Genomic DNA, 18263 nt, shown 5'->3' with positions numbered 1-18263 from the left:
GTGACCAGCTACGCAGTGCAAGGGCGGCCATTATGCAACATTTCCCCTCAACAGCACACCAAGTTGATTGTTCACGTTGCCCCAAACCCTTCTTCCCCTCTTTTCGGTAACAGTTGATCCTGCCGTCAGCCATTCAGTCATGGGGGCGTTATGTGCACAGTAGGTTGGTTGCACATCCGGTTGGCTGGTCGAGCTTGTTGCTGCTTGGATGGGAATAAGAACAAGAGGCGAACAACACAGACGACAGCGGCACAATCGAGTCATGGGCGTCGTCCATTCGCTGGACGGGCTTGGCTGGTTGCAGAGCAGAGCAGAAACAGGCGTCCACTCATTCGAGTTTCCGCTACACCATCTTCTGACAGGACCCTGTCACGACCTGCATGCACTGACAGGGCCGTTGGAAGGAGCCGTGAGCGAAATGAGGAGCCTTTTTTGCACGGTTTTTTCTGGAGCCCAGCCCAAGAGCCCACGTTTTCTTGCTTCAGCGTCGCAGGGCTTCGCGTCGGCCAGCGCTTAAATCACTCTCTTTTTCGCCTGGGCGCTGCGTGAGGCCATCATCTAGTCTAGGTACTTGTCCTTGTAGCCGTGTTCTAGTCTAGGTAGCGCAGATGCATCGCCCATGTACAATTTGTACTTGTCGGCCCCTAGCCCAGTACTTTCGTCAGCTGGGACCTCCAAACCTCATCTACCCTTGTCGCCCATCGCCGCCTAAGCTCATCACTGGAGCACCTCTTCTCCGCAAAAAGGCCATGCATCTGCAGGTCTTGGGTCTGCATCTGCTTTCCGATCTCCCTTCCCAGTACAATTACCTATCAGCAAGCTACTACTACTTAGATATTGTTGCTCCCGCACTGCACAGCCTCTTTTTCATCTCGACTAGATTCGCATATTTTCTTCAACAACAAAACATTTGTCTACATTGTTGTGCCTTTCTCAACATTAGACACACCTACACACAGCTACAATCCTGGAAGTTGCCGTCACGGACCACATTTGATCGACCCTCGGCGCGAGCTCGCCCTGAATTTTCGATAGCCTAATGTTAATCCTCGCTTATTAGGCCCATCCGGACACTACGTTTTTCCACCGAACCGCCACCTCCCCTTCGGGTCGCTTGTGGATTGTCTCTCCTGCCGCGACAATAGGGTCAGGTCTCTCTCACCTAAACCTTGATCAACAAAACAACACAGCAGAAAAAAAAGTTTCTGCTGCTGCCGACCTTCAGTGGCCTTTCCAGCAGCCCTTTTTGGCTTTCGGACTTTGGCTCTAGTCACTGCCGGAGATTCGCGTCTTAATCGACGACGACCGACCCGAGCTGCCAGGAGCGCCAAGCTTCAAGTCCGAATCCAGGAGCTGAATCCCTAATTGCTCGCTGGAGCTGGATCCGGACCTCCCAAGGTCTATCCGCCAACCAAGATGGACTCGTAAGTGCATACAAACACAACAACAATAACAACAATGATCCCCATGTCATGTACAGTCGCACCTTGGTTCATTTGAACTCTTGGTTTCAAAATGGCACGCATGCCTTCGCGGCTTGCTCAATTGAATTTGGCACATCACTTTAACCGCCAATCCCTTTCGCATCCTCATCATTGTTATGTCATCAACCACAATCGCTAATGCTCCGTTCTTCAGCTTCATTCACATTTCAGCCTGGACGCAGCACCAGAGCTCCAGTCCAAAACCCCAACGTCCTTTTGGTCATTTACGTTCCTTTTCAAGTTTTTCGCAAGCATCAAACTCTAGCACCAGAGAGCAGTCTCCTGCCAGATCGGCTACTTCTCCGAGGACAACGGGCATGTCCTCTCCGTCGAGAGAACCGTCGTCTCTGGAGGTCCCACAACAACCACGCAGGAAACATTCAAACCAATCGCTTGCAGATGATGAGGAGTTCACGACATCACCCGATCCTAGGAAAAACTCGACTGGTGGCTCCGAGACGCCAGTGCACCACCCTGACCTTGATAACGAAGTTGCTGCCCTGAGCACCAAGCTCATCAACGCAATCAACCATCAAACCTCGTTGGACGACAGCCTTGCATCGACACGGCAGGAGTTGGAGGAAGCAAGGGAAAAGAATCGCGAACTGGAAGCAACGATAGCACTTCAGAACGAAAAACTATCTGGCGACGTCTGGATCAAGAAGTCCACTATGGAGCGCGAGAAAGCCCAGCTACTACTACGTCTTGCAGAAGAACGCAGAGCCAAGGCCGAGGTTGACAGGGAAAAGAAGAAGATTGAACAGGAGCTGGAGAACTTGACGCAGGCCTTGTTCGAGGAGGCTAATAAGATGGTCATTTCTGCAAAGGAGGAAGCGCAAAGGGAACAAGATGCGGTTCAGCGCAAGAACGACCTCTTGAAGGCCCAGTTAGCCGACACGGAGGGATTGTTACGGTCACAGCAGGAACAGCTCGTAGAGCTCAAGCTAGTCATGGAGCAAATGACAGTTGAGCGCGACGATCACAGCGGCACGACGCCCTCTTCCCCTGGATTTAGCAAGTTCGACTCCAGAGACGATGACCGAAGCGACATCACGTTACAATCCGCTATTACCGAGCCTTGCTCTCCAACATTCCCGACCAGCCTTACTCACCTCCTTCAGCCCGTTCTTCGTACCGACTTGGGTGCCTACGAGGACTTCCTAGCTCTCATCAAAACCTCGAAGTCCCGACCTATGAGTCGGCTCTCCAACAGCTCATATGGTGGCCTCAACCCTCTTTTGAGTCTTGCAAGCTCCGGCTCTGCGCCGTCGAATGCATCTACTGCATCACTTGCAACGGCCATCACCTCGTCTACGTCGTCACAGACCCCAAGCACTCCTGCATCGTCATTGATGAGCGCAGCATCTGTTAGCACGCCGCTTCCACCTTTGAAGGAGACCAAATTTTTCAAGAGGACTCTTGCTGAGGATGTCGAGCCTACACTGCGCCTCGACACAGCACCCGGCTTGTCTTGGCTGGCACGTCGATCTGTGCTCACTGCCATTATCGAAGGAACCATGGTTGTGGAGCCCGTACCTACGAACACATCTTTCACGGCCATTACCAAGCCCCAATTTTACCCATGCTCATTGTGTGGTGAGAGTCGTAGGGACGCTCCTCATCTCCGATTGCATCGATTCAAGACGAGTGAAGCCGACTCGGCCCAGCGCTACCCGCTTTGCACCTACTGCCTCAACCGCGTCCGATCCACTTGTGACTTTTTGGGTTTCCTCCGCATCGTCAAGGATGGTCACTGGCGTGCCGACGACGTCGACTCGGAACGGGCAGCATGGGAAGAAAGTGTCAGGCTCCGGGAGCAAATGTTCTGGAGCCGCATAGGAGGCGGCGTGATACCAGCTGTTCAAGCCCACGGCCTCTCCCCAGGCAGCATTTGCGAGAAGAGCCCTCGCACCAGCCACGAGGCACCGTCCGTCATAGTCGAGTCCGTCCGCGAGGCCACGCCGGAGCCGTCCCTCGAAGCTGCTTCAGATGACACCGAGACAACCACCAAGCCCGAAGCCCTCCAAGAAGAATCTGCCAGTCAACCACAGCAACCAGAGACAGACGTAAGCGATGGGCCGGCAGACTCGGTGCTGGAAGACGCTCAAGTAGAGGCGACTGGAGAAAGCGAGCCTGTCCAACAACAATCAACCGAGACCTTGGTTGTCGAGAAGCCAGAAGCTGACGTCGATGACATCAAACGACTATCAATCACCATTCCTGGAGCGTTCGCTACATAAAAGTTTCGATTCTACAATGCTCTCTTACCCGATACCCTATTTTATTAGACAACACCGCGAGCAGCCGAACTTGCTTCAGAGATACACACTCATTCATCAGTTTAAACATTTCGTGTACATTATTATTCATTAGATCAGATCGTAATAACGTGGCTATAGAGGTCACGACTGGGGAGCATTGGCGATGGCGTTTGGGACTAGATGGTCGACCTTGGGATGGGTCGACCTCTGATTTGTAAAATGGTTTATTTCCCCCTTGATTTGGGTTTAGGAGTTGGCGGGGCAAAGCGCTGCCATTTGCGCAAGCGCATTGTTGAAGCGATGAGGAAGAAGATGACGAGGATGGTTTCTTGTCTCATACAAGAACACAAGGAACCGATTTGCGTGCGAGGGCCGCTCGTTACATCGGTCTATACAATAATGCAAAACAGCCTTTCTTAGGGCATCGAAACCATATCCATTGTCTTCTGAATGTTTACATGACTTGAATGCATTACCTTGCAACGTACCGCATAGCACCTAGGGACTGAATCCTATCAGTAGAGTTGTGACTTGAATTGTTGTATCAGGTGGATGATAACAATCCCTTGATATTTTCTGGCCTTGACCGCCTCAACATTGTTAATTTCCAGCTAAATTCATGTATATGACTCTCTCTCCTTTCCAGATATGATTCTCTCCTATCTAAGCGGGTCCCGGGAGAGAACATTCTCTAAGCGGATGTTGTGGGTTCTTCCATGTCCGCACTGACATATTTGGGGCCTCCAACGGTGACCTGGATCAGTTCCAGAATAATTACAAAAGATTTGAAAGAGGAAGAAAAATAAAAAGCAATCGGAAGGGTTCCATATGGAAGATGGAGCCATTGATGCGGTGGGTCAGCTTTAACCAAGACTCGACTTTTCAACTCGAAATGACGGAATTATCGTAGAAGCTTCTCATGTACGGCCGGGCCCCGTTTGAAAGAGGAGGATAAGACTCCCTTCTTTTTTTTCAAACCCCACGGGCGGATTTGGGGGGGAAAAAAGATGGAGCGCCTTCAACAAAAGACTGGCAGAGGGTCTTTGCGCGGATTCTTCCCATTGTGTGCAGAGTATCCTCTCTCTTTACCATTTCCGGAATCTTTCTCATTGGCAAAGGGCTGTAGCTACGTCTGGTGGGCTGGTTGTGAAGGGTCACGGTTTTACCACAAGACTCGGAGGTCGGGGTCACAAAAGACATTGGTCATGAGACACGAAGATGGGTTGTAGATAGGTTGGTTTCACTGGATCAGAACGGGAGAGGAAGGGTCTTGTCGCAAGGCTGGGCGAGAGTGAAAATGGACTTTGGCGTAGGCTGGAAAGATGCTGAAGAATTGCCAATGGTGCTTGGCTTTACCCGTGTGCAATCCAATCACATGAATTGATGCAAAGTTTAGATGGCACTTGGGTGGCAAGTGAACATGTCTCTGTAATCAGTTTTGCCTGCCAATGGAAAGACGAGAATACCGAAATGACGCACTGCAAAACCCTAGATATGGGTATAACACGGAAATCATGAAGACACGCTCGATTCTATTCATTTTGTGGCGGGCATGGGAAACAACGGTAATAGGGCTGAGACGGATGAGCCGTGTCTCGGGTTTGTTTTTTTGGCATATTCGCATCAAATCCTTCTTTTTCTTTCTCGTCCACGGGGAGCAGAACGTGCTTCTCATTGGCATGCTGGCATGGCTGGGCCTGCAACGGGGATAGGGTCATTAGACATTTGCATTTGAAGGTCGCGTGTCTCGGCTTTTTGTACAACGTTCTTAAAACCGGTGTGATTGATCTGACATGATGCCGCAAGCCACAATTGCATAAAAAAGACATGATGTGTCAATGCATATTAATCAACTCCACTTTGTTATGTACCTAGGTATGAATGCCTGTCGGGCCCCAAAGTGTCGGGTCAGCCAACGAGAGAATAGGTCAAGTCCTTTTCTCGGCAAGCCGAAGGAATGGGGAGGATGGACGGGACAAGGTAATCAATCACACACCCCGGTGAGTCACCCCCTGGCATCCCGGCTCCGTGACGTATCTCACCTTGTTTGTCTTCCCTTGCTCATCTGTTCACAGATTGAACGACACTATTCCGGTCCACCCACTCAGTGGTCTTCCTTCATGATTAGCCTTGCCATTTCTGGATTCCTAACTTTTACCTTGCATTTGAAGGGTGTTGGGTGTCTATGAGAAGAAACATGTTAGCATGACAGACGATTATTCCCATCTCTGAACGCTGAAAAGACGTACCCGCCTAGACCTATCGACACGCCGGGCTCCGGCACGATAGGCTTGCCATCCTCTCCAATCACCTGCTCCAGCTCAAAAATAGTGAGGAAAGTGGCGAGAAACATGTACACACTCGCGAGCGCGAGCCAGTTACCTGGACATTTGCGACGACCAAAGCCGAAATTGCCGCTCGGGTGCGGCTCGCCGCGGTCGTACCGGTCGGGATCGAATTGTGACGGCTCGGCGTACGTGTCAGGGTTTTTGGTGATGGCTGTGGCATTGGCAAATACGGTCGTGCCGGCGGGGATGAACATGCCCTCGTAGACATCGTCCTGGAGGCTCTTGTGCGGGATCACGAGCGGGTTGAGGGGTAGGCAGCGCAGCGTCTCCATCATAAAGTTGTCCAGGGCCTTGAGCGCCTCGCGGTCCTCGAATGTGGGCAGGCGTGGCTTGCCGTCTTCCGCATTGAGCAGTAGTGCGTCAATCTCCTTTTGGACCTTCTTCTGGATCTCTGGGTACTTGGTCAGGAACAGCATATTGGAGAGAATTGTTCCCCAAGTGCTGTTGCCCCCTGCGATAAAGACGGCACCCGTCGCGCCTTTGATGTCCTCAATAGTCATCTCTTGCGGCTTTCCAGTCTTGGCATTCTCGAGGTACTTGTCCCAGTGCGTCTGCATGAAAGAAGGGCCGGCGGTGCCAGCCTCAATGTCCTTCATATTTGCTTCCCACGGCTTGTCGTGGATCGTCTGAATAGCTGGGCGACTTGCCCTTGCATGTCGCAGCGATGACGACGGGTTCAACCAGTTGGGGATAAAGCGAGCGAGGGGGAAGATGTCAACGAGAGTCGCGCCTGCGATGCCGCCGTTGGTGGTTGCATCGTTGGCAGCCTCGGACATGGCACAATATGGAGATTCTTTGTCGGTAATCTCTTGGCCGAAAGCGATGCGAAATATGATGCTGGTGGTCAATAGGAGGGTAATCTTTTCCCAATCCTCAGGGTCCTTGATCAGCAGCTTGACGGCTTTTCTGCACTCATGCAGCTGTATCGGCCTGAATATCTTGACGTTTGACTGCGTAAAGGTATTCTGGAACAGCCGCCGGTGCAGTTTAAACTGCGGGCCCCATCGCAAAAAGGTCAAGGTCAGACCCCATCCCATTCTTCATCCTGTCAGTTTCATTCTGTTGCGTACATCAAAGAATCGGAGGTAAAAGAAAAAGAAGAACCCGGTTTATATGAGAAAACTACGCACACCTCGAAAAGAGTAAACCGAGGACGGTCGCAATAGTTGGCGCCGCGACGATCGAGTAAGTCATTCGCCGCCTTGACGCTGTTGAGGCTGATCATGTGCTGACCCAGCACATTGGTGTAGATGACATCCGAGTCTTTTTTGTTGCTGATTAGAATCACCAAAACATATTCAGTTGCAATGGACTTGTCTTACTATACTCCTTGCCCCATCGTATGTAGTCTTCTTCTGGGTGGTCGACGCTTAGCTGGCCTAGATTCCCGACTAGGAACTTGCCTGGGGGCCCCGGAGGCAGCGGATACGGGTACCTTTTCCGGAATAATCGAGTATAAAGCAGCGTCAAGACAGAGGCACAGAGAGCTGCTGCGACGAGGCCGCGGACTGGGTCGACAGACGAGGACCACATCATCCTGTGCAGCAACAACAACAAAGGTAAGAAGGTGGAAAAAGGATTTGGGGAACGGTGAGGAATCACGAGTTGTCGTTTGGGGTGTTTCGTGCCATTACGGGCGGTCTGTTGGCACCCGAAGCATTATTAAAAGCAGATGGGCATAAGCACCGATTCACTTGGCCCAGCGCGCCCCTTCCAGTCCAATGGGACTTGGAGAATTCGTCATAGCTATCGCCGACCCAGCTCCCCACATGGCAGCGGCGCACTCCGCTAGTTATCTTCCTAGATTCGGACGCTCGGCCGAGCTGTATACGGGCGTGATCATGTCCAGGGTTTCGCGGCAGGCACGAGAAATGCAGGGTGGTATTTGGCTATGGCGTGCATGGACGCATGGATGGATGGCATTGCGGCTCTCTATAGACCCTGCCATTTTTAGTCATCATGGCCACGACGTGAAAGATGGTTATCTAGGAAAGCAGGGACACAGGCTTCGGGATGAAGGGAATCACCACATCTGCCCAGGGACAGCAGATATGGATTAGAGTTCCCAAGTCAGCCTCTGGGCTCCAAAATAGCTGATTGAGACCGTAACAGATTGTCTTGGGCGACTTGCTTGTCGAAAAGACATGTGGTGTCATTGGTGGTTTGATACCTTGGCGCAGCTCTCTGCTTAAATATCAACGCATTGTCTGCAAAAGACTGAAAAAGGACCAAAGATGGCAACCAAGTAGGATCGACACCCGATTAAATGTTGCGACAGACGTGACAGACCATCAGACTTCCATCTGTCCGGCCTTTGAGCAAAACGTAAAAAGTACTGATCGACCTTGCAGGATCGGCCCTACCGAGCTTTGCGACAGTGTGACAGTACTATACTACTAGAGACCAGAAGCTGTTTGGGGCCATCACGATCGACTTTCGGTTGTGGCCGAGCGACTGCCACGTGCTATAGTACCTAGCAGATGGGGCCTCCCACGATGATCTTCAAGACCTTTGAACTTGTTTGGTGATGGAACATGGGGTAAACAATATTGGTGGGACCCAAGGCAAGATAGTGAGAACCGAGTCATGTTCGGCTGGATGTGCTCGGTAGCAAGCATCATGCGGCTATTCGGTTGCTCGGCCATCTCATCACCAATGAATGCATGTGGTGGGAACCATTAGGCGGTTGTGAAGAATGGTCTGCAGAGTAGAGGGTGCGGATACAGATGCGGAATACCTTATCTGCCTTTACTTGTGGTACTTTGTTGCTTTGCTTCCTTACCCGGGGTGAGAGACCTCTCTTCGCCTCTCCAAGGTTTGAGACATCGAGTTCCCCAAGTGATTCCGCTGTGCACAAGCGTGTTCCGTTTCTGAGCTAAAAGAGAGCCGTCCGCGGCCGTTGCTTGGACGAGCAATGAGGCCGGCATCTTCCGTGGGAGGACTCACATGCTTAAATAATCCAAGAAAGAGGTCCTTGGGATGGTATGCTTTTCTGTCCCTCCGGGAACAACAATATGATTGATAAAAGGGCCTGAGCATCTCCGAAGCAGCAGTCTTGGGACGCTAGGTCTTCACACAACTCCGCGGAGTCCACTATTCACGCTCACGTCCAGCCATTTATCGTCGTGGCTGATCGACATGCCTAGAGGTGCTTTAGCTACCCTTAGCGAGCCGGTGCTCAGATCCCGTAAAAGCTTGAGAGATGTAGGGCAGGGCCTCTCTACATCGTAGTCTCTCGGCACTTGGAAGGGTTCATGAGTCTTCATGATGATCACGACGACCCGGCAATGCGGCCTTGCATTCGGCATAGCAAAAACATATGGGGCGGTACCTTAAGAACTCGGCAAACCAGAGCTGTCAACTTACCTCCTCGGGAGCGATATCCTGGCCTTTTACATAATTGGTGGTTTCCTGTTGTCCGTGAGGCACACACTTGATCCCACGCGTTTCTCTCGGAGCTGTGGAGGTCGAAAAGTTCCAACAATCGGTTGACTGGTAGAAATGTGGTCATCAGGCCAAGCTGATAGACGGGCGTTGCAATGACGAGACAGCACCTCATCCAGGTCCTCTGCTATAGAACGAGACTTGCATCGACCCGAAAAAGTTTTGTGATTGGGCTATGATGACAAGCGACAGCTCAATGTATGTGAATCGACAAACTCGGATGCGGTGCAGGATTTCGTGCATACTGGTGCTTTCTTATTGGGCGGCAAGACCTGCAAGAGGCCCCTTTGTTCCTTGTATGTATGCGAATATTATGCTTCTCTTGCATGCATTTTTGACGCATTTTGGCTATTACCCTTGTGGAGTTGTTCATTGATTCTTTCTGCGAAGGTATCCTTGGGTCGAACGGCGCCTTTGCTTGGTTGTTGTCGTGGCTGATGAGTTTTGCTTGCACTTGGAGCACATGCAGGGGAGATCAAAGCACCACGTCGATGGTCAAGTACCCCAGGGTGGTGTAGGGAGGGAGGATAAGATGAAGCGGTAAGAGCCAAGTACACACATTATTCGTTGAAATCTGCTGTCTCAGTCTCGCCCGTTGGGAAAATGTTTAGTTGGCATTTCTTAACGTCCCGTGAGTCCGCTACTGGACGGCCTACTAAACGGTCTATGTCAGACAAGAACGAATGTACTGACATCACCACCTTACCTATTCCATGTTCCCACGAGGAGCTCCAAGATCCAGCGTACCTACTCGCTAGTATAGAGACGGAGGGGAGACCTATAACATGCCTCACACTTGAAGATAATACCCATTCAATATGCATCTACATTAGCATCTACCTACTTGATCTAGTCCCAACGCGGTGAATAGAGTGAAATGCTTGGGTTGATTAATGATCGCCTTGCCATGACCACCCAGCATTAGCTCGCACATGGCTCGGATGCTAAGCCCAACTTATTGTGCCGCTCAGGCTTTTTTGAGGCGAAATCCAACTACTAGAGCGGGTGTCTACTGTTCGTACTTGTACCTACATTCAATTTACCACTACCACGGCCCGAGAGCCCCTGAAGGGCCCTTTGCTTCTTGCAGGTAGTACCTAGCCGACTGGTCGCTGAAGAACAGGCAAACAGGGGACTTGGGGTGCGTAGCTTTCTGTCCGGGGTGGCCCCCCCATACCTGTCTAGGTACCAGCCTCTAGGGCTCTTTCTCATACTTCTGTGGAGACTGTCTCTGCCATATATTGCATCCCCCGCCGCCCGCCCGGCTTGAGAATCGAATTGGGGGGGTGGAAAGAGACGTTTCTTCTTGGTCGTTTGCTGTCAACCCTCCAACAACCTACAACCTGACCTACCAATCTACATACCTGAGCAAATCATCACCGGAGCGCCTCCGGCCCTTTTTTCTATATTACAAACAGGCCTGCTTCGGAACAAAGTAGCCTCGCTTTGCTCCCGATTGCCCCGAGATATGCGCGGCAGCTCTTCGCCTCATAGATTGCCGGTGATCGTCTCTTTCGGCCGGCAATAGAGCCTAGGCATATCGTGCATTTGCACAACTGATTGGCTCCCCGATTTGCCAGAACCCCTTTGCGGCAGGCAATCTCTGGCGGCAAGTTCACCAAGAAAAAAAAAAGTCTCCGCAGCATATATTCGTTTCCACACCACGTACGACTGATCGACTGCACGCACGGTCACCATACCATATCTACGGATACCGCCAAGTACAATACGTGCGGGATACATACAGCCAACAGTAGCCGCAAGCAGTGGAGGCTCGAACTTGGGCGTTGCCGCGTTACGGGCCTGCCGGGCGACTTGACTGACTGCTCACTCTTTTGTGCCCATCCGGCTGCTGACACAATGGACATGACAATGGATTCACCTGAACACGCCTCCCCCAGCGTCGACAGTCCAGGGTCTCCACATACAACCACGACGACTCCAGTAGCATCCGCCCACAACGGCCAGAAAGCCGCTTCCAACACCGGTCCGGCTGCTCCTATCAAACGTCGAGCTCCGATAGCCTGTCGGAGGTACGTTCCGTCTAGGAAATGTCACCACTTACTCCGTCAATGTACTAACCGCCGGCAATCCTCGCAGATGCCGGCGCATGCGAAGTAAATGTTTACATGACAAGAACCCACCGTGCACGTCATGTCTAGAGGCTGGTGTGCCTGACGAATGGTACCTGATATCCCACCGAGTCACGTGGAATTCGTTCTTTTTAACTCACGCCACTATAGTTACTTCCCATCGAGGGGCGACCCTGATGAGGATAGGCAATTCCGCCATCCTAGGCAAAGAGCGGACAGGAGGCCCAAAAGCGAGGTTGCCAGGGTCAAGAGGGAGTCCATTGTCTCGCCGAGCGCTCACGATGCCCTCAACCACACCAAGGTGCCCAAATGGGAAAACGAGTGGGCTCTACTTCCAGACGTGGACATTATCAAGGAGGGCGTTTATGCTTTCACTACACACTACTTTCAGCTTGGCTTCATCCACAAGGAACGTTTCCCACAGCAGATTGAACAAAATCCGTCATCCGTCAGTGTGTTTCTCCTCCTCAGCATTTTGAGTATCTCGGCCAGATTCAACAGAAAGATCCAAGCTCGGTATGGGGATAGCCACAAGGCTGTCGATTGGTTCATGAAAAGTGCGGAGCGGCTGGCGATGAATGAGCTTTACCAACAGCCAACACTCGAACGATGTCAGGCCTTTCTCTTGTTGAGCATAGCTCAGCAGGGCTGTGGCATGTCCAATTCAAGCTATGTATGTTTCTCATGGCAGTGCTGGATTACCAAGGTCATGGCTAATCATATTAGATCAACATGGGCGTTGCAACGAGAATGGCGGCTCTTATGAGGCTTCACCGCGAGGAAACATATGAACGCATCACAACAAGCTCCTTACCCGAGGAGATCATTCGTGCCGAGTCTGCCAGGCGCACCTTTGTAGGTATACCCTTTTTTACCAGAATTCACTAGGTTGCATGCATCTATTGCATCAGAGTCGAATAGATGCTGGCTTTCACTTAACCCACCATGCTGACTTACATAATTAGTGGGTTCTACATAGTCAAGACAACCTCCACAGTGGCCCGTACAAGCCATTTTCCCTGGCCTCTAGTGATATCACTGCTCTTCTACCTTGCGATGAGGAAGAGTTCAAAGCTGCTGTAGTACCGCAAAGTCGAGCCGCCCTGGAGGGTACGCCACCAGCTATGCAAAATCCACAACTGACGACCCTCCGTCCGCGGTCCCTTTTCGCCACGTTGATCCAGACTCACCATCTTTGGGGCATCATTGCTCGGCGAGCTGTGTCCAACGAGAAGAGCTCGCGGCCCGGGAACGATAACAGCGAATACCAAAGAATGGCTTCTTCGCTGAGGCGATTCGAGGATAACCTTTTCGGCGACCACAGATTTGGCATCAAGTCTCTCAAAGGACATAGACAGGACAATGAAGACTTGGTGAGTCTGCACTTCTTCCATTTGCCCATGAAAGGCTTCTGACTGTTGGTTCTTGCAGGCATTCCTAGGCTGTACTACAGGTCTGCGTCTCTGCAACATAGTTCTGAGGAAAACGTACATGGACGAGTAAGAAACAATCTCCTTTCTCCATTCCGCATTGTCATGTCGTACACGTTGCCTGCCCGGTCGCCATTTACTAATCCAATTCCAGGATCATTCATGCCACGCGCAGCAATCCGAGGGACCAGACGGTCCGCATGTACCGCCAGATGGGCGAAGAGCTGGTTGAGAATGTCAGAATGCTTTACGAACAAGTCGATGCTCAGTACGTGGAAGGCCGACCATCGGAGGAGAGGGTTGGCCATCAAATTGCTGTAAGTCGTCCTCGTTCCATAATGTCTTTGCCTGTTGCCGGTTAGCTGACATACTAGCAGACATTCAGCGTCTACAGCTGTGGGCTGCTTGCTGCATACATGCACAAGTTTCCTCAACGTAAGTAGATTCTATATGCCGGGTGATGTACCTTTGCTAATTTCGTGTCAAGTCGATCCACGTAGACATCCCGATGAAGTCCGGATGGAGGGAAAGAAGATATATGAGCGAATGATTACACTCTTGGAAGAGGCGCAGACAATCTGGTCGCTTGCGTCTAGTTGGTTAGCTGGATTCCGGAAGTGGTTCGATGATCCCAACACAAATAGGATCTCTTTCGAGAGCGGCACCATGACCGATGGCGTGAGTTTCACCTTGCAGTACCATTATATCTGCGTTGTAAGCGTATGCTAACTAGTGAGCAGCAAGATCCTCAGCCTCATGCGCTCTTGCACCCCCCGACTTCTACTTCGGCCTGGCAGAACAAGATGACACCACTCTACCGCAGCCGACCAAACCCTCCTCAGTCCATGGACAGACGGCATGCCCCCATGGCAGTTCCCGAACCTGCGACCTTGCCACCATTGCAACAGGCGTCCATCTCGTCCAGCCAAGCAGACTCACTCTCTCTGCCCCCAATCTCTCCATATTCGCATCCGCAACAACCGCCACCTCCGTACCATTTGTCACAACAGTCGATTAGCCCCGCCAATCAGCACGAAGGCTTCTATGCTTTGTATCAGGCAGCACATCATCAACCTCAAATGCCGGATGCATATTCAAACACCTACATGACCGATTATCAGGCTATCCCAATCCCTGATGATGGGTTCGGGTTCAACCTGCAGCAAATGCTTGACCCCTCGTGGAGTGCGCCCAATGCTCCAGCAGCTCTGTACAACTACACCCCGTCCGAAATGGAGCAATACTCTCACAATGCCGACGGCTCGTTGGCTTGGGGCTACAAGTCGACCAAAGATTAGATATGTCAGATGATGGAGAATATGAGACCATGCTCTTTAACTGATGGCTGATGCGAAGCGTTGTTTTTAGTTGGAGTTGTTATACTTGCTCTTTCTTTTTCTTTTCTCTTTTTTCGGATATGGCTTTCAGGATATACCCATATAAACCACAATACATTCCGCATTTGCCTAGTGCTTGATCAAACTTGTACCGTGCAGTCCAAAAATGAAATAACCTTGTTTTCCGACGTTCATGTCGATATTTGAAAGACACATGTGTTATTTCCAAGACTGTGCTATCCAACGCAGACACCATCTCAAGCATCAATATGGCCATTGCTTGGGTACCTAGGTACACTTGCAGTAAGGTAGTCATGCTCCAAAGTCTCTCTGGGCCTGCCGTGCCACTTTCTTCGAAGGCACGACCAGAAGTTGCCAAGACGTCATTGAGCGGATATTGGGATGGCACCGGTTTGAACACTGTGTTGGAAGTGCCAGTCGTCTAAAATGCCCGCTTGTTGCGCCAAAAGCGCACATCTTTGATTCAACTCTCGGTCGTGACGCCCGCATATGTGCTAATTGATGTAAACATGTGCGAACATACATTGGGGACCCCAGTCGGTGGTTGGCCAACTTTCTTCTAGACTTGAATCTCAAGAGTGATGCTACCGCCGAGACTCACATTCCCTCAGCCCAATATCATCCGCGTTCACTCGTCACCATATAGTTCCTCAAATATTATAGAAAATATCATTCGGAGGCCAGTCCATTTCATCATGTCATACGGAAAGAGAAAACTCAGCGACGCCGACTTCCACGAAGGCAGACGATCTCAGCAACCAATATTTGCACCCGGTGCGAATGATGGTGCGCCCGGTCCCTCACAAGCAGCTCCAATTAATCCAGGCGCAGCCAATATATATGACCAGATACAGAGTTTCAACAGCTACCGACAACAAGCCTCGGCTTCAGACAACTCGGGTCCGATACGGAGATCTGAATTTATTCGTGATTTTGAGAGCCACACTCCCACTGAACAAGAAGATGATGGGGCTGAAGAAGGTGAGCCTCAGAGTCAAGCAGGCCATCCGACAATGGTTCATCAGCCCCGCCGCCCTAAAGAGAATCATGTTCCTGCCCTGGAACAGCAAGCCGTGAGGTTTGACTACAAGAATCTGGAGCCGGTGGAAAAGTATCCATCTCCTGTGTACCGAGATCCATATGGAGAGTTGTTCACCTGCCAAATCACAAATCGGGCTATCAAATACACACTAGAGAGCGACGATGAAATTCTGTCAACAGTACTCATCCAGGGCGAGCAGCTAAGAGAGGTCCGCCAGGACCGCCCTTGTCCTATGCCAATACATCGTTACCCGGTTCAGATATGGAAGCGAGTCGGTTGCTTTGGTTTCGTTCAATCAAAACTGATGTACCTGTTGGGAAGTGAATTGATTATTGGTCGTACCTGCAGCACGGGGTTTACCAGATGGGTTTTTGTCGGCACCACGGAAGAACTGCCCCAGGAAGCAAAACGACTGCCAGCGGTGTTTGGGCCTCTCACTCATACACCAAGTGTTCCAGACTCAAAGCTCGAAGAGTCCGCGGCGGCCTTAGTAGAGTATCTCAACGAGGATTCTAGTGTTGACGACCCTGTCTGGTTAAAGCTGCCTTATTACGATGGATTTGGTAACTTGGAGTCCTATTTATTGTACACAAGCTTGACCTAGAAGATCAAGTTGATATTCCATAACGGAGAGGAGATGCTAATTAACTTTCGGTGGAGTTTCAAACCGCATGGGCGACAACATCCTCAACCATTCATATCCGGGGCACCTCATCGGGGCCTGGAATGGGTAGACCGCGAAAGTAAAGTCCACGGCTACATCAAGATGGACCAAAGAGGCGATTTTCACCTAATCCCGATGTGGGATGCACCGCGTCGGATTATGTTGTTGAGCGGGCCAGCGCTCGCTGGCGGCATCACTTTTCAGACTGAAATCCGATTTTTTGAACGGAAATTTGTCTGCAAGAGAAGGTAGGCAAAGAGTGCGAGCGGAATAAAAACATCTCATTCTATGATAGCGGGTTGCGCTCGTTTTTGTTTGGCTATCTGGAGTCTGGTCGGCTCTTATTTCCCCTTTCCTTTGTTAATTTCTGCTATTTCCCCCCCTTCCTTTGCCCATATGACAGGTACTGATACTCGTTTTATGGCAGCAAGAAAAATATCGAAGAGCTGTAACTCAGCAGTAGACAACCTTGGATGGGACGCGATTCATATAAGAATAGGGAGCGAAAACAAATATCAATGAAAAGACAGCGGTCTATGTAAATGGACACACCACACAGCTCTTTGATCTCCAGCGGTCATTGCATCGTAGGCATTAGGATAATATGATAATACAACAACGCGATTATTGACGCGAGCCTTGTTTTAGTCCTACCTTGACTGACTTGGACCTTCTAGGACTCCAACAATATGCGTACATACCTGGTATAATGATCCAGACAATGCTAAAGTGAAGAATCAAGTGCCAGGACATGAGTCGGCTATGTTTGCGAGCATTTCTTCTAGGCTCTTCAAATGGGCAGCTGGACAGGAGGCAAGGTCAAGAAGTTGGTCGAGCTACATTTTCTTTCTCTTCTTGTTGCGTGCTTCTCGATGGCTCTGTCTGCTTCAATAGTATGCAAGCCTTTCTATCAAGGTAGGTGTGTACTCTGTATACTGGCATCAGACAGGATGCAACTCGGCGAGCCGCTTTGGGTATGGCGTTGGCAGGCAGAGGATGATCCATCAGCGGCCTGCCGTCCTCCATCCACGCCAGTCATATTGTGGGGGGTTTTCCGGATGACTCTTACAGGGACACGATGGATCCAAGTTCTATACTGGAGGTGGCATGTCAAGTCTGTTGCGAAGGAATATGGTTCAATGTGTCAGTAGGTGACGAGTCGTGATCAATTATCCGAGGCATGAAGTCTCACTCATAATATGACGCCGAGCATTCCACACTCTACGTATTATTACTATCACATTCGGGACCCGGCTAGGTGCGGGCCCTTTTTCTTCTTTTTTTTTCTGGGGCCTGGCTTTGGTTGCCAATACTGCAGCAATATCAAATATCGATTGGGTGACAAGCAACGAGAGGACATTATCTGGAGACAGTTGTCTAGACTCCAGACCGCTCTCTCGATGCAGCAGCAATCAATCAACTCATGGCGTTACCCACTCTTTTTTTTTGTGATTGTCGGATTTTTTTCTCCTATGGAATCCGGCGTCAAGCAATCAAGTTGCAATGGGGAAATCGAGCAGAAGACCTGTCTATTCCTTATTGAGGCATGGCATGAGGCGAGGCACCTAAATTTATCGTGTAGCGCGCAGTGTGTGTGGTAGTATTGTGGCACAAAAAAAAAAGTTGCCCCGCGCTGATCCATGCGACGCCGCCAACGGACAGAGATGCTAACATGTAATGAATGTTGGATCAAAACAAAACTACGGAATACGTCGCGAGCCCAACGTCTGCCTCAAGAGAGCGTGTGAGTGGGTTCATGAGATATATTTGATTCAGTAGGACAGAAATTATGGCCTGACAATCCAAGCCCCATTTTACCAGTAGAATGAGAGCCGTTGCATTTGCGATCGCTTGACTTGACGCCAGGCGCCAACGGAAAGAGATGGAGAGAGAAAAAAAATTCTCCTCAGCAGCGACCGGTTCCTGTGCAATATGGGTCAACCGGCATATGGGAATTGCAATTCAGCAACCAGCCATCCAGGCCATCATCATCATCATGTGCAATTGCCACCCCGCCATTTTCCCAACTTGAAACAGTAATTCTCGGAAGGGGGTTTCGGGGTGGTCTTGAACATGATCCCGGGCTACCTCCATTTGTGGATGGTGGCGCGCGGTTATGCAGAAAAACTTGCGTATGTT

General features: G+C 50.7%; 4 protein-coding genes across 4 annotated transcripts; 3 read left to right on the top strand and 1 right to left on the bottom strand.

Moving 5' to 3' along the window:
• Window positions 1–1600: 1600 nt before the first annotated feature.
• On the top strand, window positions 1601–3724 carry PFICI_02955 (uncharacterized protein; the record flags this gene model as incomplete). Its single annotated transcript, XM_007831536.1, has 1 exon — window positions 1601–3724. The coding sequence occupies one exon, from the start codon at window positions 1601–1603 to the stop codon at window positions 3722–3724; it is 2124 nt and encodes a 707-aa protein (XP_007829727.1).
• Window positions 3725–5849: 2125 nt separating this feature from the next.
• PFICI_02954 (uncharacterized protein) lies at window positions 5850–7629 on the bottom strand (the record flags this gene model as incomplete). Its single annotated transcript, XM_007831535.1, has 4 exons — window positions 5850–5928; window positions 5995–7131; window positions 7224–7356; window positions 7416–7629. The coding sequence occupies 4 exons, from the start codon at window positions 7627–7629 to the stop codon at window positions 5850–5852; spliced, it is 1563 nt and encodes a 520-aa protein (XP_007829726.1).
• A 3768-nt stretch (window positions 7630–11397) lies between these two features.
• Window positions 11398–14358, top strand: PFICI_02953 (uncharacterized protein; the record flags this gene model as incomplete). The annotated part of the gene is made up of 10 exons (XM_007831534.1): window positions 11398–11570; window positions 11638–11721; window positions 11781–12303; window positions 12357–12485; window positions 12596–13003; window positions 13062–13129; window positions 13215–13377; window positions 13438–13495; window positions 13548–13738; window positions 13801–14358. 10 exons carry the CDS (start codon window positions 11398–11400, stop codon window positions 14356–14358), a joined length of 2355 nt encoding a protein of 784 aa, XP_007829725.1.
• Window positions 14359–15113: 755 nt separating this feature from the next.
• Window positions 15114–16064, top strand: PFICI_02952 (uncharacterized protein; the record flags this gene model as incomplete). The annotated part of the gene is made up of 1 exon (XM_007831533.1): window positions 15114–16064. One exon carries the CDS (start codon window positions 15114–15116, stop codon window positions 16062–16064), a length of 951 nt encoding a protein of 316 aa, XP_007829724.1.
• Window positions 16065–18263: the final 2199 nt, after the last annotated feature.

Source organism: Pestalotiopsis fici (assembly GCF_000516985.1).
Source record: "Pestalotiopsis fici W106-1 unplaced genomic scaffold PFICI_Scf_2, whole genome shotgun sequence".
Lineage (NCBI taxonomy): Eukaryota > Fungi > Ascomycota > Sordariomycetes > Amphisphaeriales > Sporocadaceae > Pestalotiopsis > Pestalotiopsis fici.
The sequence above is the reverse complement of the archived record's forward strand: the minus strand, read 5'-3'. Positions and strand labels throughout refer to the sequence as shown.